Source organism: Somniosus microcephalus, chromosome 2 (genome assembly GCF_052327205.1).
Source record: "Somniosus microcephalus isolate GS21.2 chromosome 2, FLI_Smic_1.0, whole genome shotgun sequence".
Taxonomy (NCBI): domain Eukaryota; kingdom Metazoa; phylum Chordata; class Chondrichthyes; order Squaliformes; family Somniosidae; genus Somniosus; species Somniosus microcephalus.
The window spans coordinates 231,497,149-231,519,703 of NC_140988.1; the positions used below are offsets into that span (position 1 = coordinate 231,497,149).

General features: G+C 43.6%; 2 protein-coding genes across 2 annotated transcripts in view; one reads left to right on the top strand and one right to left on the bottom strand.

Moving 5' to 3' along the window:
• The first annotated feature begins 5,389 nt into the window (after positions 1-5,389).
• On the top strand, positions 5,390-13,419 carry rasl11b (RAS-like, family 11, member B). The gene is made up of 4 exons (XM_085969952.1): positions 5,390-5,653; positions 6,065-6,121; positions 6,287-6,363; positions 10,192-13,419. The coding sequence occupies exons 1-4, from the start codon at positions 5,539-5,541 to the stop codon at positions 10,657-10,659; spliced, it is 717 nt and encodes a 238-aa protein (XP_085826078.1). The 5' UTR covers positions 5,390-5,538; the 3' UTR covers positions 10,660-13,419.
• Positions 13,420-13,989: 570 nt separating this feature from the next.
• The window catches only part of scfd2 (sec1 family domain containing 2), a 461,156-nt gene continuing 452,590 nt past the window's right edge, over positions 13,990-22,555 (bottom strand). Inside the window, exon 8 of the mRNA XM_085969951.1 lies at positions 13,990-14,565. Coding sequence (XP_085826077.1) covers positions 14,473-14,565 — 93 coding nt within the window. The 3' untranslated portion in view covers positions 13,990-14,472. The remainder of the gene's footprint in view (positions 14,566-22,555) is intronic.

Below are 22,555 nucleotides of genomic sequence, written 5' to 3' on the forward strand. Positions count from 1 at the left end.
GGGAAATTAGAGAAGCATGCAGTAAGGGCACAGCAGTCATCATGGGTGAATTTAATTTACATATAGATTGGGCTAACCAAATTAGTAAAAATACTGTGAAGGAGGAATTCCTAGAATGTTTACGGGATGGTTTTCTGGAACAATATGTCGAGGAACCAACCAGAGATCAGGCCATCTTAGACTTGGTATTATGTAATGAGAGAGGATTAATTAGCAATCTTGTTGTACGAGGCCCCTTGGGTCAGAACGATCATAATATGATAGAATGCTTCATTAGGATGGAGAGTGAAGTAGTTGACTCGGAGACTAGGGTCCTGAATTTAAATAAAGGAAACTATGATGGTATGAGGCGCGAATTGGGTAGGATTGATTGGGGAATGTCACTGAAAGGGTTGACGGTGGATAGGCAATGGCAAACATTCAAAGACCGCATGGATGAACTACAGAAGTTGTTCATCCCAGTTTGGGATAAGAATAAAACAAAAAGGGTGACTCAACCGTGGCTAACAAGGGAAATTAGGGATAGCATAAGATCCAAGGAGAGGGCATATAAATTGGCCAGAAAAAGCGGTAACCCTGAGGATTGGGAACAGTTTAGGATTCAACAAAGGAGGACAAAGGGATTAATTAAGAAGGGGAAAATAGAATATGAAAGTAAGCTTGCAGGGAACATAAAAACTGACTGTAAGAGCTTTTATAGATATGTGAAGAGAAAAAGATTAGTGAAATCAAGTGTAGGTCACTTGCAGTCTGAAGCAGGGGAAGTTATAATGGGGAACAAAGAAATGGCAGACCAATTAAATGCATATTTTGGTTCTGTCTTCACAAAGGAGGACACAAATAACCTCCCAGAGATGTTGGAGAACATAGGGTCTGATGAGAGGGAGGAACTGAAAGAAATCAGTATTTGTAGGGAAATGGTGTTAGGGAAATTGACGGGATTGAAGGCCGATAAATCCCCAGGGCCTGATAATCTACATCCTAGGGTACTTAAGGAGGTGGCCCTAGAAATAGTAGATGCATTACTGATCATCTTCCAAAATTCGCTGGAATCTGGAACTGTACCCATGGATTGGAGGGTAGCTAATGTTATCCCACTATTCAAAAAGGGTGGTAGAGAGAAAGCGGGGAATTACAGACCGGTAAGCCTGACATCGGTAGTGGGGAAAATGCTAGAGTCCATTATAAAGGATGTAATAGCTGAGCACTTGGAAAACTGTGACAGGATCGGACAAAGTCAACATGGATTTACAAAAGGTAAATCGTGCTTGACTAATCTACTGGAATTTTTTGAGGATGTAACTGGGAAAATAGATAAGGGAGAACCAGCAGATGTGGTGTATTTGGACTTTCAAAAGGCTTTCGATAAGGTCCCGCATAAGAGATTAGTGTGTAAAGTTAAGGCATATGGGATTGGGGGCAAGGTATTGACTTGGATAGAGAACTGGTTGGCGGACAGAAAGCAGAGAGTAGGAATTAACGGGTCTTGTTCCGAGTGGCAGGCAGTGACTAGTGGGGTACCGCAGGGATCGGTCCTTGGACCCCAGCTATGCACAATATACATTAATGATCTAGATAAGGGAACTAGATGTAATATCTCCAAGTTTGCAGATGACACAAAGCTGGGTGTGTGTGTGTGCTGTGAGGAGGATACCGAGAAACTGCAGGATGATTTGGACAGGTTGGGTGATTGGGCAGAAGCGTGGCAGATGCAATATAACGTGGATAAATGCGAGGTTATCCACTTTGGTGTCAAAAACAGAAAGGCAGACTATTATCTGAATGGCAATAGATTGGGAGAAGGGGAAGTGCAACGAGTCCTGGGTGTCCTTGTGCACCAGTTGCTGACGGTAAGCATGCAGGTGCAGCAGGCGGTTAAGAAGGCAAATGGTATATTGGCCTTCATAGCGAGAGGATTCGAGTACAGGAGCAAGGATGTCTTGCTGCAGTTGTACAGGGCCTTGGTGAGACCACATCTTGAGTATTGTGTGCAGTTTTGGTCGCCTTATCTGAGGAAGGATGTACTTGCCATGGAAGGAGTGCAGCGAAGATTCACCAGACTGATACCTGGGATGGCAGGAATGACATATGAGGAGAGATTGGGTCGATTGGGCTTGTACTCGCTAGAGTTTAGAAGAATGAGAGGGGATCTCATTGAAACTTATAAAATTCCAACAGGATTAGAGAGACTAGATGCAGGAAGGATGTTCCCGATGGCGGGGAGTCCAGAACCAGGGGTCACAGTCTAATGATAAGGGGTAAGCCATTTAGGACAGAGATAAAGAGGAATTTCTTCACCCAGAGAGTGGTGAACCTGTGGAATTCTCTACTACACAAGGCGTTGAGGCCAATTCATTAAATATATTCAAGAAGGAGTTAGATATATTTCTTAAGGCTAAAGGGATCAAGGGATATGGGGAGAAAGCAGGGACAGGGTACTGAATTTGGATGATCAGCCATGATCTCATTGAATGGCGGAACAGGCTCGAGGGGTCGAATGGCGTACTCCTATCTTCTATGTTTCTATATAGCGCCCTTCGACCTCAGGACATCCCAAAGCACTTTATAATCAGTGAAGTGTAGTCACTGTTGTAATGTAGGAAACATGGCAGCTAATTTGCACACAACAACCTCCCACAAACAACAATGTGATAATGACCGGATAATCTGTTTTTTTTAACTGATGTTATTGAGGGATAAATATTGGCCAGGAAACGGGTAGCACTCCCCTGCTCTTCTTCAAAGTAGTACCATGGGATCTTTTATGTCCACCTGAGGGAGCAGATGGGGCCTCGGTTTAAAGTCTCATCCAAAAGGTCTTATGAAAGTCAGCACCTCTGACAGTGCAGCACTCCTACATTTTTGTGCTCAAGTCTCGAGTGGGACTATGAACCCATGACCTGCTCACTGAGAGGCAGCAGTGCTACCAACTGAACCACAGCTGACACTAGGAAGCAAACCTAGGTAACGAAATATCATGGGATGAGTGATTGTCAAGACATTGACAACCATAAATTGAGAGAGATAGTACTGACTGGAGGCCAGAAACCTGTGGAAAAGAAGTAGGAAGAGAGGCCTAGTATGATACTGGTAGTAAAATACAGCAGGATGAGAACCTCAGAACTCATATAAGCTGCAAAACTAAATGCTCAAAACCAGTGCAATTAATCTGAACTACATGTATAGGTTAAAAAGCTGGAATCAGGCAGGCCACAGGATGGCTGGTAAGTGAATTAGAAACATTCACATGGATGCATAGGGAATGCTCTTTTGGCATTGGACATTAGGCATATTACTGGAGTAACATACCATTGATGGATTTTACATCTGGAACACGTGAGACCTGATCTGCAAGTGCTTGATGCTGATATTGGTGAAAGAGGAGCCTCAGTCCCAGGATCGGCAGTTTCCACTTTGATGTAAATCTACGTTTAAAATTACAGATAGTTTGTGAATTTTTACACTGATCTTGACTGCTTCAGGCACGTGGTAAGAGTAAATTTGGAAAATTACTTTAAATTACATGGAGCGAATAGCACAAGAAGCTACAGGTACAAATTAATAAAAGACAGCAGGATGTTCTTTATACAAAGAGTGGAATAGACTCCCCTATAGAATTGTGGTGGCAGAAACTTTTGCCACGTTGGCAATTTTTAAGTTTCTCTTAATTAAATACCATAAGGATGTTTGGATCAATGTTAAAATAATGTAATTGTATCATAATTGCATTCTCCACCCATTACTGATCTGGCACATTCTCTTAGAAGATTGATTACCAGACGACGATGCCATCCCATTTCTGAGAGACTTAGTGATTTAAAAAATGATTAACATATTGTTTCTGCGGGACATTTATCATTTTTAAATTATGTGCAAACGGTTATCAATAAACAAACAAACAGCGTGAATTTTGTTAAATTAGTATTTTTTTTGCACAGGCTGGATAATTTTGATACTAAACACAGAGGGGGGAGGGAAAGTACAGAAACATATATTTGCAATGGTGTTGGATAAATGGCGGAAATATGCACGATACACCCGTACATTCGCACGTTCAGGTTTCATTGTCAAAGTAACGTTGAAAATGTAATCTAAGTGAATACAAAACTATGGCTGGTCCCACAAGAGCTTATGCACTTAATTAAACCAAATGTAATAATGAGTGTGTGTAGCTTGTTGTCAAGCATCGTAACATTGCCCGAGGGTGGGTGCGCTGTGCCCGGTAACACTGGCCGGGGGGTGGGTGCACTTTGCCCACAAACACTGCCCGAAGGTGGGTGCACTCTGCCCAGTAACACTGTCCGGGGGTGGGTGCACTCTGCCCGGTGACACTGCCCAGGGGTGGGTGCACTCTGCCCGGTAACACTGTCCGGGGGTGGGTGCACTCTGCCCAGTAACACTGCCCGAGGGTGGGTGCACTCTGCCCGGTAACACTGCCCGAGAGTGGGTGAACTTTGCCCGGTAACACTGTCCGGGGGTAGGTGCACTCTGCCCAGTAACACTGCCCGAGAGTGGGTGCACTCTGCCCAGTAACACTGCCCGAGGGTGGGTGCACTCTGCCCGGTAACACTGCCCGGGGGTGGGTGCACTGTGCCCGGTAACATTGCCCGGGGGTGGGTGCACTGTGCCCGGTAACACTGCCCGGGGATGGGTGCACTGTGCCCGGTAACACTGCCCGGGGGATGGGTGCACTGTGCCCGGTAACACTGTCCGGGGTTGGGTGCACTGTGCCCGGTAACACTGCCCGGGGGTGGGTGCACTGTGCCCGGTAACACTGCCCGGGGGTGGGTGCACTGTGCCCGGTAACATTGCCCGGGGGTGGGTGCACTGTGCCCGGTAACATTGCCCGGGGGTGGGTGCACTGTGCCCGGTAACATTGCCCGGGGGTGGGTGCACTGTGCCCGGTAACACTGCCCGGGGGTGGGTGCATTGTGCCCGGTAACACTGCCCGGGGGTGGGTGCACTGTGCCCGGTAACACTGCCCGGGGATGGTGCACTGTGCCCGGTAACACTGCCCGGGGGTGGGTGCACTGTGCCCGGTAACACTGCCTGGGGATGGTGCACTGTGCCCGGTAACACTGCCCGGGGGTGGGTGCACTGTGCCCGGTAACACTGCCTGGGGATGGTGCACTGTGCCCGGTAACACTGCCCGGGGGTGGGTGCACTGTGCCCGGTAACACTGCCCGGGGATGGTGCACTGTGCCCGGTAACACTGCCCGGGAGTGGGTGCACTGTGCCCGGGAGCAGCCTGTGGGCGGTGCGCGAGACATCCCGGATTGCGAACAGAATTAACAGGTAAAGTGACGTGCTGCGAGAAGTAGCCAATCGGCCGAGCCGTCAGTGACCAATCAGAAACCGCGGGCAGGTTCCCTACAAAAGCGGCCGAGCCGGCGGGGCGGCTCCAGTGAGAAAGAGCGGGGCGGGCAATCAGTCGTTTAGTGAGTGAGAGCGGGGCGGGCAGTGAGTGAGTGACTGATCGATCGCCGGCCGGGGAGTGAGTGCCAGGCCAGGCTCCCCTCCAACCCGCCGGGGTTTGCTATGCGCCTGATTCAGAACATGTCGACGATCCAGGAGTACGGACCTGCGGAATATGCCCCCAACAACCGGGTCATCAAGATCGCGGTCATCGGCGGCAGCGCCGTGGGCAAAACTGGTAAGAAAACGGGCAGTGTTCCCGTTCAGCTCATTGTAACGGGGTTCCTGCTGCTTCACCTCCAGAGGCGCTTCATGTACAAATGCCAGTGAATTTGGTGGATCTGACCCCAGTCACCTGCGAGGCAGATTTGCCAGGCAGCAGGTTAGTTCACCAATCTTTGAAGTTTGTTTGGAGAGAGGCTTTAATGTCTGCCGGAAAGTTTCTGTCCCCCACGCGGCGGAAGGGGTTTCTGACAAATGGAAAAAGCCGGAGTTATTTTGCTCTGGGGGATAGCGGTCTAAAGAAAGGCTTTATTGACAGTTGTGAGTGGGGCGCCTGCAGCTTTGTGTTTCCCCCTCCTATGAAATGTTGGGTTGGGGGCTTTGTCTTGGGCTGACACACAGCTTCACATTCCCCTTTCTTTCTCAGCTCTGGTAGTGCGATTTCTAACCAGAAGGTTCATCGGAGACTATGAAAGAAACGCAGGTAAGGGTTATGATGTTTCCCATCGTATTGAAAACATTTAAAGCCTGATTTTATAGGCGTTGAATAGCTTCGTTCTTTTGTCTACATGAAACTTATTTACCGATCTATCCAAATTTTAAAAAAAATTGGAGTTTTTTTCTAAACAGCTAATGTTAATGTCTTCAGGTACTTTATATTCCAGACAAGTCCAAGTAGATAGAGAACAACTTGCACTACAAGTTCAAGACACACCAGGTGTTCAGGTGAGATTTTCTACATGACTTTTTCTCCCATCTCTTCTGTTCCCCCTTCCAATTATGCTTTGCATAGTAGAAGCCTCATAAGAAGAATCCTGACACAAATGAAGGTTCTCCTTGTCCAGCTATTCCACGAATGTAAACACTGGAATATTTCAGACAGTTCACCTGAATCCAAAAGCTTTGACAGGAGTTAGATATATTTCTTAAGGCTAAAGGGATGTGGGAGAAGGCAGGGACGGGGTACTGAGTTTGGATGATCAGCCATGATCTCATTGAATGGCGGAGCAGGCTCGAGGGGCTGAATGGCCGACTCCTGCTCCTATCTTCTATGTTTCTATGATTGATGTGCCAAACAACAGACTGTAATTCATGTTGGAACATTGGATTGTTAATGCTGAAATTGAACATGCAGCTATTTTCTCCCTCATTAGAGGGTACATTTTTATTGGGATTAATTTCATACATTATTTAGAAATAATTCCCAGTTCATTGTATTAACAAGGGTTCAAGGACATTACAAACTCAGATTTTTATGGCTGTTGGATTAGGTGCCTCCCATACTTGTCTGCTAAATGCATGTAGCAAACTCCCCTGATAATCCATGAATTTATCCAGTTGATAGCTGTGCCAAGCAGAGCAGGAAGATTTAATATGATCCCCAGTCTGTGCTGAGTTAGCTGATTTCAGCCAAGGCAGCAGTAGGGGTACTGAGTGTATCAGTATCCTAGGTTAGAGGAATAACAGTCAGGATTCCAGTGACTCCCTGTTGAATATGCAGTTTGGCTCGGCAGTTATGATCCCAGTGTCCTGACACTTGATGCTGAGGCTTACTTATTTACGACCACTTGGGTAAGGTGCCAATGGCTGTAGCACAGCAAGGAATCTGGGGAAGAGGGGAGAAGATTGTAGAGGGAGGGAGGGGGCGGGAGGGAAACTTGTATGGAGGTGGTTGTGTGCGTTCATTGTGCTATTGTTCTACCAGGTTGGCTAGATAATCGTGTCGTAACATGATCTGAAATGGGAGTCCAAATACAAACAGCCCACAAGAAAGGTTGTAACACATCACTATGGGGCGAGCAGCCCATGGGGTTTGCAGGTTTCCATTTGAGCACTGTTTTCTCGTTACCCAAACATTAAACTAATGACCAATTTTTGTTGCTGTGGCATAATGTGGGTTATATGTGGACCTCAAAGTCTAGCCCTGAAAAAGGTGCACAGGATTCACTGCAGCATTCATTTTAATGGCCATTCCCACACTAAGGGGGGCACTTACCAGCTGTCGTACAGAATGGCTTCTGTAATATTGCTATTGATTTTCTTTACTTAGTAAACCGTGCTGTTGTGAGCAGACAGTTTAGAAGGCAGAAAGTCTGGCTAGTTGCTAAACCAGTTGGTGTGCTTTAGCAGATGCAGCCACATTCCTGAAGCACTGTAACACTGCCATTGTCCAAACTCTGAAGTTCTACAGTTTCACGGTCCATTAATCTGCATTCTGTGGTAAGCTGTTGGACACATGTCAAGTCAATGTGTTTCATCTTACTACAGTAAAATCCAGAACCGGAATACCGGCACTGACATTTTGAACTTCTTGACAGTAAGGTGATGTAGAATTATATGCTCCTCAGAAAAGCCTGGAATTTCTTTGGTACAAATATTGTAGCATTTAGCCAATGATTTATGAACAACTTGGGGTGGCATAGAGGAAACTTTTCTGATGTAGCATAATTAGCATTTCACAAATGGTCCCTTCCAGCAACCCCCATTCCAAAGTTTTGAAATCTTTTTGTTAACAGTAAAACAGCAACTAAAGTGCATTCTCTTAATGCTCTGACACTTGTATGTTGATGTAACTTTAATTCTGGTATGAAGGTTCAGCAGAATAAAGTTAGAACACACAACTCCGATGCAGAAACTCTTCACTCAAACTGAAAGTCTCTGCACTCAGAAGTAAGACCTTGTCACAAATGCCCCAAAATGGATAGGGGAAGAAGTCAAACAATCCTCCTCAGCTAAATACAAAAGAACCTGTTCTGGAGTTCCACATAAAGGCTAGTGTTTACATGCATGTTTGGATGGGATACGTTTACCAAATGTGTTCATTTGTTCAAAGAAACTAGTAAATTAGTGTTCGGCATACTTAAGGCATGCTAACTTTCATCTGTCTATATTGATAAAATTGTATGATTGCAATATTTCCATAAGTCTCCAATTTGCTGATTAATCCATTATAATATTCATCCAGTTTTTGCCAGTCATGATAGTTTGCTGTCTTTCTTCACAACACTCTCCTGGTTAATCCTCCACTGTAGGCTGTTTATTTACTCTGTCCAACCTTTTCCTCATGGGGGTTTCTTCTCCTATTCACATCCCCCATTTCTGCCGCCCCCCCCCCCCCCCACCGAAATTTTTTTTTTAAAAAATTAAAAAAATTGCTGCAGCCACACACTTTTACCTTCCAGGACCACTAAGTCCTATAGAACTGCTCCAGCCTGGCTCTTTCCAACCTCCCAGATGTAGCTCAGTTGGGAGCACTCTTGCCTCTGAGTCAGAAGGTTGTGCATTCAAGTCCCACTCCAGAGACATGAGCACAAAAATCTAGGCTGACACTCCAGTGCAGTACTGGGGGAGTCTTTCGGATGAGACATTAAACCGAGGCCCCGTCTGCTCCCTCAGATGGACGTAAAAGATCCCATAGCACTATTTTGAAGATGACCAGGGGGGTTATCCCCAGTGTCCTGACCAATATTTATCCCTCAATCAATATCACTAAAACAGATTACCTGATCATTATCACATTGGTGTTTGTGGGAGCTTGTTGTGTACAAATGGGCTACCATGTTTCCTACATTATAACAGTGACTACACTTCAAAAGTACTTCATTGGCTGTAAAGTGCTTTGGGATGCCTTGGTCATGAAAGGCACTAAATAAATGCAAGTCTTTCTTTCTCCCAGATCCTCCTTGGACACACCAGATGCTGTTCTACGTTCTCCCACTGAGGCCTGTTCCGGGTTCTCCAGCCCCTGCTCCTCAAGCCTGGAAAACTCCCTTGCTTGCATGGTGATAGTGTACCATACTGTGGGAGGTCCTTCATATTTGAAATGCCATTTAGATGACATACACAGATGGAATTTTAACTAATGGGGGGAATCAATTAATAATCTGGCATTTATATCAGTCTGCTGTGACATTATAGGATTTTAGCTGTTTGGCATTCAAGTTTATTTTAAACCACATGTCTGCCCATTTAGCTTGCTTAAGGCAAAAACACTGTTTACACAATTAGCCTGGACTTGGGATCACTCAAACGATCAAACTGAATATTGGATTCAAACTAAGTGGGCTGAATTCATAACTTCCTCCACTAATCTATATTTGGATTATAAGCAATGAAAATGACTGTCTAGCCAACCGGTTTCCCACAAATGCAACCACATGTTCCAGTATCAAGCACTTCTTTAATCAGACTGCCTGTTGGATACTTTGCTGAAGTATGACACATTTTGTGCTTTTCTCAGCTATACAGCTGAATCAACATAGTCCTGCAATAGTAAAGCCATTATGTAGTTCAGACAAAACCAACTTATCTAGAAATACAACACAGCACATACTAGGATAAGTGACTGTTTTGTATTTGAGCTTTGAATCCGTGTCTGCAAAATAAACTTTTCACAACAGTATTTAAACTAGATAGAAATCAGTGACATTTTCATTTCAGATTTCTGCTTACAATATTATCAATCCTATGTCCCCTCTTTTCACTATTTGTGCATTTAGATACAAACTTTATCTAATTATGGTAAATGTCCTTAATAGTTATTTCTGTTTCTAGATAAATGGACAAAGTCTGAGCTGCAGCGACCTACTTAACAGATCCATACAGTGGGCTGATGCGATTGTGCTGGTCTATTCAATCACAGACTACAAAAGCTATGAACTGATCAGTCACCTCCACCAACACGTTTGTCGTGTGCATCCAGAGAGTAGAGTTCCTGTCATAATTGTAGGAAACAAGGCCGACCTCCTTCATGCCAAACAAGTGGAACCTCACCATGGCCTTCAATTAGCAAACATACTAGGATGCTCGTTCTATGAGGTGTCTGCCAGTGAAAACTATAATGATGTGTACAATGCTTTTCATGTGCTATGCAAAGAGATTAGTAAACAACAAATGAGCAGCAATGCTGAAAAGAGAAAAATATCCATTATACCTAGGCCGAAATCACCAAACATGTTAGATTTGAGGAGGCGGTTCAAGCAAGCTCTTTCTGCCAAAGTGCGGACTGCAACATCTGTCTGAGATTGCAGCTGAATATATTGATATTTTAAATAAAACAATGAGGTGTTTCATCACCATTGACTTTTAAAAGACTGGGACAAGTCAAACTGAGCATGAGAAGATCTGGAAAGCCAAGGCTACACTCAGAAGATGTATGACATGTCTAGTATAGACAACCCATGTATTCAGTCAGCTGGGCCTTTGATCATTGCCTAGTGATTTTAAGAATTGGTATTTCAATGACCCTTGCTATTCCAGGCTATGGTGGGAGCAGACCTCTGAACTATCAGAAGTTCCCTTCTGAGCTCCCTGTTGGCCACATAGGGTTTGTTCAGTTATTGTACAGTGATTTTGAAAAATGTGCAGTGGTGATAGCCAATTGGGACAAAGCTCAATTCTTTAAAACAGCAGCCTGTTGTTTTTTTCGTGTGTGTGTGGAAACTCTGGTAGTTCAATCCAGAAACAGATTGTATTTATCATTCTAACTGTTCAGTACTTGACTTACACCAATTGCTTTACATATTTTCTAGTAAAATGGCATTCACCCTTTCACTTGCTGGAATGCAAGGGTGATCCCACTCTTCCTGTGGGGATTGGCACTCGTAGGGAGGAAATCACAGGTGCACACCTCTCTGACCTTGTACTCCTTGAGAGCTAACCCCCACTGGAAGCAGTGAGGAGTGTGGAATCGGCTTCATGGTTGCCTCTACCACATTATAGATCGGACTGGTGTGCAAGTATTTCAATGTGCTGGATACAGTCTATGTGCAACTTTTCAATGAGCTAGCTTTCTGTTTAAATAAACATAACTATTACATAGGCCATACTGCTCCATTTGAATTCCATTCTAGCCAGTGGGAGTAGTAGACCTCCATGCCCTCCTTAAACCATTTAAGGTCTTCTGACCTTCACCCCCTGCCCCAAGCAATCTTGAATACTATAAATAAATGAGACATACTGGCCTGCAGTTGAATTCTCCCCCCCCCCCCCCCTCAAATCAGCTTCCACTCCACGATTTAAGACAACAGGAATTCAAATTGAAGCTTGTTAAATAAAACCAGGCATATACTATCCGAATACTCTAAACTGAGCTTTGATATCTGACCTCTACCTTAAGTGGGAAATCTCCTCCTGTGTAGAGGATGGAAGCCACCTTCTAATTGCACTTTATGAAAGCCACTTGTGCTTTTGCCTTAGTTTACAGCAATGATTCCTCTCCAGAGGACAATGCATTTTCCAATATTTTGACAAATAAACATTTGAACCAAGTATGCTGTTTTATGAAAGACTTTATTATTTACTTTCACAGAAGTACATCTGTTTGTTTATCTTGTCCTTATCAAACCCAGGCATGTGCTTATTGTCACTGGAAGTCCATTCACTGAATTGCTGTTTGTTTTGTTGCTTTACATTACTCTAGTCCTTGCAATGTCTACTGGGTTCCAAGCATACTTCTGTGACAAAGCACTTTCACCATATCTGATCTAACAATTGCAGTTTTCTATTAACTCCATGTTTGTAATGTCCTCTTTGCATAAAGAGCCACTTATTTTGTCCTGTTAGGGTTTAGGTCAGTCCAGTGTTCTCAACATTGGTCTATGCCAAAGCATGCTGGCATGTTCCTTGCATTAAACTAGTCAAACAGCTCCTTTTAAACATCAAATGTAGTTAAACTACACAATGTTGAGAGCTTCTGTTTAAGGAAAATACATTCCACTAAATTGAGTTATTTTGTCAAAGTGATGAGTTCTCCTAGTGATATTGAAGTCTTTCAAATCTAACCTTTTAATGTTTGCCACTATTAGCCATTCTGTGCAGTAAAATCTGTTGCAGTCAAATGGAAGTTGATCACATTAAATGGATAATAAATATATAATGTAATCTGTGGTAGAATAACTCACCATCACTGAATGCAACACAAATCTTAAAGACTCCTCTACATGGTATAAATTATCCCTGCTATTGGTAATTTAAAACCAGCTGTACACTGCTGTACATAGGATTATTGAACTTTTCCTATCTGATGTAGAACTATTTACACAAACAGCTTTGAATGTTTCCAGATTTCATTTAATGTAATTTAGGAATGAGGTATATGTTTAATTTAGAATCTGTGTGGAAGGTGTTTATGGCTTAGAATTTTTTAAACCCACTCCTGTGCAGACCACAGGGTCCCAATCCAACACATTTTCTTAAACACTTTCACCATCCAGTTTGAAAATTGAACGGTTAACATTTGCACAGTATTGAAAAAATTTGCACTAAATCGTAATTAGCTATTTTGGTTTCTTTCCCTTCCCTTGCAGTATGCTGTTTCCCAGGTCCTTGAGTATATTTGTTCTCATCACTTTCACTTTATTGACACAACACTCAATTTAGTGGGATGTATTTTCCTTGAATGGAACCTCTTAACATTGTGTACTCAAAATGCCTACAAAAATTAAATAGTTGTGATGGATTAACTGTCCTTTGGAATAACAAGTGCTATTTCTATTCCTGTAATTCATGTTACCCAAGTGATTGCATTTTCTAGGACAACTATTACTAAGTCAATTGAATTAGTGAGTAGCTCCAGTGTCCTTAAATCACTAGGAAACAATTATTACTCATTCATTTACACCCAATATATCAATTCCTGAAAAGACCTAGTAGATCTGGCCGTTCCAGTAGGGGTAATTCTAGCTTTCTCCAGTCGCTACAGTTTCAGCTGTATGACAGTTCCATCTTATTTTGGCTACTTGGAATACTCACCCTGATTAAACTGGCTTGGGATCCCTTGTGCATTTGTAGTTGATTTTTCCTCTGGAATTTAACAAATTTCTGCAAGGCAATGTATGACCACTAAAATGGAGTTGCAAGGTACAGGAAACTTTCGTTTAACCGGAGGTTAAATGTCCGGAAAGCTCTATCTACCGGCAAAATTCAGGAGCTGTTTCCTATAAGTTTTTTTTTAACTTCTCGTTGCTTTTTTTTTCCAGTCAGGCTCTGCAAGGTCTAGCTGAAGCTGTTGCTTAGCAACAGACGGTTTTAAGCTGCGGCCGACTGTTTTGAAGCTGTTGCTAAGCAACAGGGTTTGTTGATTCACGGAGTTCAAGAGCTGCGGTCTTCTCAACCCAATGGCACTGCACTTGAACAATCTGGGGGGAAAAAGTGGCAGTTTTTTTTGTGCTTTTTTAGTGCATAGTTTGCTGACTGCTACTTTTGTCTTTGCTCGTGCTTTCTTGAGTTTAAAGAACAATCTTGAAGTTAGGTTCAAAAATGTGACAAAGAACAACTTAAGTGATAGCTGTGATTATCAGTGTGTTTCATGTTCTTGATGTGTGATCATAAAAAATTGCAGATACCTTACAATGTCATTACTGGAGGTTTATTAAGAAATAGTTTTCAGTAGAGTACAGGGAAATTCTGTTTAGGATTACTGACATCATATAAACCAGTGATTTTTTTTTTTTTTTGAAAGAGAACACACTTATTTTCAGTGCTCAGAACACTGCCGCACAATTCAATTCTTAAATAAATCGGGTTAAATGACACGCTTCCATAGGCGGATTAGAAAAGCTGCATAGTCAGTGATACAGAACAAGTAAAACCGTGGGGTGGGGTGGAAGAATCACATTAATACTCTCCAAAGGCATTGGGTTAGTTGTAGATTAAGTGGGCTTCAGCTTTCAATCGGCTGGCACATTAATAGCCAGACATTTAGCCACCTCTTCTACATATTTATACTCTTTGGGTATTAGTTTTCAGCTGTTCCTTTCAATGATGGCAAGTCCTGGATTTCTGTCTGTTTATGCCCAGTATAGTTCAGATTTCTGGTCAGCAACAATGTACTTATTACACTCCTATATCAGGATGCAGCCTGTCAGTTGCAAAGATGAGCTGAGTTACATCAAGTGGTTTTAATAGTCTGGTCGACAGCACAATCACCTACAAACAATAACACATTTATTAAACTCTGAACTTGGCCACATGTTTAGCAATTGATGAATTTTCTTGAGTATGGCAATAAAAAATAACAATTACTTATCTTGCAAATTTGAGACACAAATAGATAGCACCAATGAGTAATGCTGGCATTAATCTGCTTCATTGTGATTTAACACCGTTCCTAATCCCAAGTTTGATCCTGGGTTTGTTTTAAGTAAGTTGATCTCTGCCTGCTCAGTGGTAGGAGTGCTATAACGAGCTAAAATGCCCTTGGGTTAGGGATGGAAAAATTGACCAGGGTTTCTGCTCCCGATTGCTGTACAGGAAGTAGACACTTATGAGGACAGGACATGGCTAGCCTGCCATGTTCATTGTCAAGGCTCATACTTCAATTATTTGTGTCAGTCCCTATCCCAGTGAGAGAACGCACCTTCAAGGGGAGAAAAAGGGAAAGAATATCCCAGCTCCTGAAAATTAATTTCAAGGTATAACATTTCCCAATTTGTTTCAAATAAGTGAGATGTAGGCAACTGATGTTATTGGCTTGTAATTTGCAGTCAGCGGCAAAGCAAAGGCATTCGCTGCTGGCCCCGAATTAAGCTTCCGACAAAGATCTCGCCATCCCTGTGGCGAGAAGTTCGGCTTTTCCGACACAGTTGAGATCAGTGTAGGTTAATGGGGATCCCCTAGTGCGAGCTGCTGTGATGTCAACACTCCTTTTATTCTAACTTTAAAAAAATGTTAGAGAGCAAAACAAAGATTGGGGCTCTCCCATGGGGAAAAGGTAAATCTGAAATAAAGATTTTCCGGTTTCTTAAAAATTGTAATTTTTATTAAAATGGATAAATTTGACACTCCACAAAATTAAAATTAGTTTTTCAGGGTCATAACGTTTGTTTAGCAGTCAATATGTTGTTAAAACCCCAGTTACACCTAATCCAACAAGGCTCAACATTTAATGGGGTATTTAACAGCGATATCAATGCAGAAAAAACAAAGATTTTGTCAGTTTCACTGATTGCCGGCTATGGATGGGTGTGGGGTGGCGTGGATGTGGGTGTTGGGGAGGGCAGTGTCGAAGCAGTGAATGACTGACCGCAACTTCAGAATTTCCATGCTAGGATGCACATGCGCTAAATTCTGAAGGGGTAATAACAGTGAATGCTATTCGTTCACTTAGTACCCACTGCAAATTCCGGGCTGTCATTTTAACTATCTCATGAGGAAGTAAGCCAACCCTAGGTACAGCTATAAGGCAGAGATGTTGTGATCCCAGTGATGCTCAATTCTAAAAACTGATTTCTGGAGAACAATTTACAGATCGGTGTTGTTACAAAGATTTCTAAGTAACCTGCCTGAAGGCATCCCTTGCAACTTGAGTAAAACCTACACAAAGCTGGTACATTACGTCTGAACCTATAATTAGTTCAACAGCTTAACAGTCAGTCTCAAATGTGTAGCACATTGCAACATTGGCTTGTCTTCATAGCCAAAAATGATTTCTTGATCAATTTAAAATAATTTTCTTCCCCTCTTCAGCTCACCACCTGCTACGAGTCTTTTGGTGACTGAGAAGACAGGTAACCTTACTTCATCCGCGGCGCTCCCCTTTTTAAACATTTGTGTTGGGTGCGGATCTTGAGCATCCCTGATTATAATCGCTCAACCTTTGGTGGCCATGCCTTCTGTTGCCTAGGCCTGAAGTGCTGGAATTCCCTGCCTAAACCTCTCCGCCTCGCTACCCCTCTTTCCTCCTTTAATACGCTCTACCTCTTTGATCAAGCTGTTGGTCACCTGCCCTAAATTTCTCATGTGGCTCAGTGTCAAATTTTGTGCCTTCTAATACTCCTGTGAAGCCCCTTAGGACGTTTTACTACGTCAAAGGCGCTATATAAACACAAGTTGTTGGTGTTGTTGATCTCTACAGAGTTGCTGGTTTCAATACAAAATAGGGAGACCCAAATGTTGTAGAGAAAATTTCGAGGATGATCTCCCTGTATTTAAACGAACAGGAGGCTTTGATCTAATGGCAGATTCACAGACTTGCATTTGAGACTAGGGTAAACTCACTGTATGGAGCAATAACTATCATAACATTTTTTCCCAGGAGAGAAATAGTACAACTGCTCTGCAGTTTCTGGAATATTCTGAATAAATTAAGTACAATTTAAAATTTAAATTGCATTCAAAGAATATCAGAATGTATAGAAGATTAGTGTAAATCAATGAGATTGCCAGATTTATTTATTTTTGCCAGTTTTCTCTGCCTCCCTCTTCTCTTGCTGAGGCACAATTCTACAGGATCTCACTTTCTGCTATTCATGTGAGCCCTGACAGTGTGTTGGTTAGTTCTTTGACTGTCAGGGCATCATAGCTGGGCTGTCCTCGCATCCACACACACATACCTCTTGCAGAGGTCACTGTAAAGTGATCAGGAATGGGAACACAGCGGCAGCGGACCTGGTTGGAGCGGCGGCGGAGGAGCGACTAAGAGGCGGCAGCAGCAGGTAGGCCCCACGGCGGCGATGGATCTGGTTGGAGTGGCGGTGGTGGAGGAGCAGCTGCTGTAAGAGGCGGCAGCAGCAGGTAGGCCCCACAGCGGCGGCGGACCTGGTTGGAGCGGCGGCGGTGGAGCGGCTATAAGAGGTGGCAGCAGCAGGTAGGTTTACCAATCTCAGCGGGAGAGAGAAGTAAAAAGTAATCGAAGTGTGACGTCACCAGAAAGCAGGTACGTCATTGGTTGGTGAGTATTGCTCCCTTTTTTCCAAACTTAAACTCTGTGGTTTATAGTTTCTAAGCTGTCTGTGGTGTAGCGGGGACTGCTGTTAAACCAGGGCCCTTAAGTATATCATTTAACTAGTAATTGGTGGTATTGATTTGATTTAATTTAATTTGAATTAAAGGGTAAGTCATGGCAGGACAGCTCGGTCCTGTGGCATGCTCCTCCTGCGCTATGTGGGAAACCAGGGACACTTCCTGTGTCCCTGATGACCATGTGTGCAGGAAGTGTATCCAGCTACTGGCAGACCGCATTGCGGAGCTGGAGCTGCAAATGGATACATACTGGAGCATTCACAATGCTGAGGACGTTGTGGAAAGCACGTTTAGGGAGTTGGTCACACCACAAGTAAAGGTTGCACAGGCAGAAAGGGAATGGGTGACCACCTGGCAGAGTAGTAGGTGCAGGTAGGTAGTGCAGGAGTCCCTTGTGGCCATCCCCCCCCTCAAACAGATAAACCACTTTTGATACTGTTGAGGGGGATGGCTTATCAGGGGAAAGCAGCAGCAGCCAACTTCCTGGCACCAGGGGTGGTTCTGCTGCACAGGACGGGAGGAAAAAGAGGGGTAGAGCTATAGTAATAGGGGATTCTATTGTAAGGGGAATAGATAGGCGTTTCTGCGGCCGCAAACGAGACTCCAGGATGGTGTGTTGTCTCCCTGGTGCAAGGGTCAAGGATGTCTGAGTGGCTGCAGAACATTTTGGAAGGGGAGGGTGAACAGCCAGTTGTCGTGGTGCATATAGGTACCAACGATATAGGTAAAAAAAAGGGATGAGGTCCTAAAAGCTGAATATAGGGAGTTAGGAGGTAAATTTAATAAATAGGACCTCAAAGGTAGTAATCTCAGGATTGCTACCAGTGCCACGTGCTAGTGAGAGTAGAAATAGAAGGATATTTCAGATAAATACGTGGCTAGAGGAATGGTGCAAGGGGGAGGGATTCAAATTCCTGGGATATTGGAACCGGTTCTGGGGGAGGTGGGACCAGTACAAACCGGACGGTTTGCACCTGGGCAGGGCCGGGACCGGAGTGTTTGCTAGTGCTCTGGGGGAGAATTTAAACTAAAATGGCAGGGGGTTGGGAACCTGAGCAGGGAGACGAGAGGAAAGTGAAACAAGGATAAAAGCAAAAGACAGGAAGGAGAAAAACAAAAGTGGCAGTCAGAGAAATCAACAGTTTAAATCAAACATGGCCACAGTAAGTAATAATCCTAAATGGTCTAAGAGCGTTAAAAGAACAAGCCTGAAGGCTTTGTGTCTTAATGCGAGGAGCATTCGTAATAAGGTGGATGAATTAGCTGCGCAAATAGAGGTAAACGAATATATGATTGGGATTACGGAAACATGGCTCCAGGGTGGCCAAGGCTGGGAACTCAACATCCAGGGGTATTCAATATTCAGGAAAGATAGGCGAAAAGGAGGTGGGGTAGCATTGCTGGTTAAAGAGGGGATTAACACAATTGTAAGGAAGGATATTGGCTCTGATGATGTGGAATCTGTATGGGTAGAACTGAGAAATACCAAGGGGCAGAAAACATTAGTGGGAGTGGTATATAGACCTCCAAACAGTAATGCGGAGGTTGGGGATGGCATTCAAAGGGAAATTAGAGAAGCGTGCAATAAGGGCACAGCAGTTATCATGGGTGACTTTAATCTACATATAGATTGGGCTAACCAAATTAGTAACAATACTGTGGAGGAGGAATTCCTGGAGTGTATACAGGATGGTTTCCTGGACCAATATGTCAAGGAACCAACTAGAGATCAGGCCATCTTAGACTGGGTATTATGTAATGAGAAAGAATTAGCAATCTTGTTGTGCGAGGCCCCTTGGGGCGGAGCGATCATAATGGCCCAGTAATTCCCCTCCCAACGCGTGAGTACAGACGGGGTACTCATGCGTGTGCCCGGAGGAATTGCCGGTTTTCAGCATGCACAGCGCATGTGGGGAAAACCGGCATTTCCTCTCCTCTGACCCAAGGGGTTAAGAGGCTGAATGCGTGCGATTACACAGGCAGCGACTTGGATTTCCTTTATTTTTTAAAGAGAGTTGCGCATGTGTAAAGGCCTCCGGTTTTTACGCATTGAAAAACCACACGTAAGTACTTAGTTTTACAGGTAAGTGGTCTATTAATACAATTTATAAAAAATTTTCCCACAAGTTTATTATTTTTAAAGAATTTACAGTAAGGTAAGTTTAGTTTTAGCCCTGATTTTTTTTTTTTTTTTTTCAAATTTTAAAATTATTATTTAAAATAGATTTTTTTAGTTATTTATGGTTCATTTAAGTAGTGCAATATTTTTTTTAATTTTCTTTCAAGTTTAAGTAGTGTTTTGGGGCCTGGAGTTTTCATGAGTTTGACAGCTCTCACTATCAAACTCATGAATGAACTTTTGCAACCTCCCATTGGTTGCCCTGTGCTCACGTGATCCCAGCCGGCTCATCGCACTAAGTACGCCGCTGGGTCATGCACGCACAGCGCGGCAGGACCTCAAGCGGGCCAGTGAGAGGAAATGCAATGCGGGCCAGGATTGAAATGTCAGCGCGCCGGGTAAGTGCACATCGGGGGCTTGCACGTGCGGCAAGCTCCCGATCCTAATTTCAGGGCCATTATGATAGAATTCTTCATTAAGATGGAGAGTGAAGTGGTTGACAGACTAGGTTCCTGAATTTAAATAAAGGAAACTACGATGGTATGAGGCGCGAGTTGGGTAGGATTGATTGGGGAATGTCAGTCAAAGGGTTGACGGTGGATAGGCAATGGCAAACATTCAAAGATCGCATGGATGAACTACAAAATTTGTTCATCCCAGTTTGGCATAAAAATGAAACAAAAAAGGTGACTCAACCGTGGCTAACAATGGAAATTAGGGAAAGCATAAGATCCAAGGAGAGACAATATAAATTGGCCAGAAAAAACAGTAAACCTGAGGATTGGGAGCAGTTTAGGATTCAACAAAGGAGGACAAAGGGATTAATTAAGAGGGGGGAAATAGAGTATGAGAGTAAGCTTGCTGGGGACACAAAAACTGACTAAAAGCTTTTATAGATATGTGAAGAGAAAAAGATTGGTGAAGTCAAGTGTAGGTCCCTTACAGTCAGAATCAGGGGAATTTATAATGGGGAACAAAGAAATGGAAGACCAATTTAAGAAATACTTTGGTTCTGTCTTCACAAAGGAGGACACAAATAACCTCCCGGAGATGTCGGGGAACATAGGGTCTAATGAAAGGGAGGAACTGAAAGAAATCAGTATTTGTAGGGAAATGGTGTTAGGGAAATTGACGGGATTGAAGGCTGATAAATCCCCAGGGCCTGATAATCTACATCCTAGGGTACTTAAGGAAGTGGCCCCAGAAATAGTAGATGCATTGTTGCTCATCTTCCAAAATTCGATAGACTCTGGAACAGTACCCATGGATTGGAGGGTAGCTAATGTTACCCCACTATTCAAAAAAAGGTGGTAGAGAGAAAACAGGGAATTACAGACCGGTAAGCCTGACATCGGTAGTGGGGAAAATGCTAGAGTCCATTATAAAAGATGTAATAGCAGAGCACTTGGAAAACAGTGACAGAATCGGACAAAGTCAACATGGATTTACAAAAGGTAAATCGTGCTTGACTAATCTACTGGAATTTTGAGGATGTAACTGGTAAAATAGATAAGGGAGAACCAGTGGATGTGGTGTCTTTGGACTTTCGGAAGGCTTTCGATAAGGTCCCGCATAAGAGATTAGCACATGGGATTGGGGGCAAGGTATTGACTTGGATAGAGAACTGGTTGGCAGACAGAAAGCAAAGAGTTGGAATAAACGGGTCTTTTTCTGAGTGGCAGGCAGTGACTAGTGGGGTACCGCAGGGATCGGTCCTTGGACCCCAGCTATTCACTATATATTAATGATCTAGACGAGGGAACTAGATGTAATATCTCCAAGTTTGCAGACGACACTAAGCTGGGTGGGCATGTGTGCTGTGAGGAGGATGCCGAGAAACTCCAGTATGATTTGGGCAGAAGCATAGCAGATGCAATATAACGTGGATAAATGCGAGGTTATCCATTTTGGTGTCAAAAACAGGAAGGCAGATTATCTGAATGGCAATAGATTGGGAGAAGGGGAAGTGCAATGAGACCTGGGTGTCCTTGTGCACCAGTCGCTGAAGGTAAGCATGCAGGCGCAGCAGGCGGTTAAGAAGGCAAATGGTATGTTGGCCTTCGTAGCGAGAGGGTTTGAGTACAGGAACAAGGATGTCTTGCTGCAGTTGTACAGGGCCTTGGTGAGACCACATCTTGAGTATTGTGTGCAGTTTTGGTCACCTTATCTGAGGAAGAATGTTCTTGCCATGGAGGGAGTGCAGCGAAGATTCACCAGGCTGATACCTGGGACGGCAGGAATGACGTATGAGGAGAGATTGGGTCGATTGGGCTTATACTCGCTGGAGTTTAGAAGAATAAGAGGGGATCTCATTGAAACTTATAAAATTCTAACAGGACTAGACAGACTGGATGCAGGAAGGATGTTCCCGATGGTCGGGGAGTCCAGAACCAGGGGTCACAGTCTAAGGATAAGGGGTAAGCCATTTGGGACAGATGAGGAGGAATTTCTTCACCCAGAGAGTGGTGAACCTGTGGAATTCTCTGCCACAGAAGGCAGTAGAGGCCAATTCATTAAATATATTCAAGAAGGAGTTAGATATATTTCTTAAGGCTAAAGGGATCAAGGGATATGGAGAGAAGGTAGGAACAGGGAACTGAATTTGGATGATCAGCCATGATCTCATTGAATGGCGGAGCAGGCTCGAAGGGCTGAATGGCCTACACCTGCTCCTATCTTCTATGCTAGTGCCCCTGAACAGAGAAGGAGACAGAGGTTAATTAGAGGTCCTCTAATATCACTTCAGCTGACTGAATCGGGGGCCTTCTGGTCTGCAAGCCTGCCTTTACCAACTGACCAGGTTTTCATTTACTAAATACCAGTGGCTTTATAAAAATAGAATGAAAAGGCACGACTTAGTAGACCGCGCATGTATCAGGATTAAAAAAGGTTTACAAATACCCAATTCACTTAAGTTCAACAATAAATAGCATTGTATATTAAAGAAGCTTTCCTGTCTGGTGAAGTGGCTTGCAAACCTCTTTACCAGGTTTGTGAACAGAGTGGTGCTCAGTCAGATCAGGGACACAACAAACTTATTGTGTGAGTGATCACATC

What these genes read in the sequence shown, in the direction of transcription:
- rasl11b (XM_085969952.1), top strand. Translation starts at nt 5,539, where the DNA reads ATGCGCCTGATTCAGAACATGTCGACGATCCAGGAGTACGGACCTGCG. An exon ending in CAGCGCCGTGGGCAAAACTG is followed by an intron (nt 5,654 to 6,064) that starts GTAAGAAAACGG and finishes TTTCTTTCTCAG; the next exon opens with CTCTGGTAGTGCGATTTCTA. An exon ending in AAGACACACCAGGTGTTCAG is followed by an intron (nt 6,364 to 10,191) that starts GTGAGATTTTCT and finishes TTCTGTTTCTAG; the next exon opens with ATAAATGGACAAAGTCTGAG.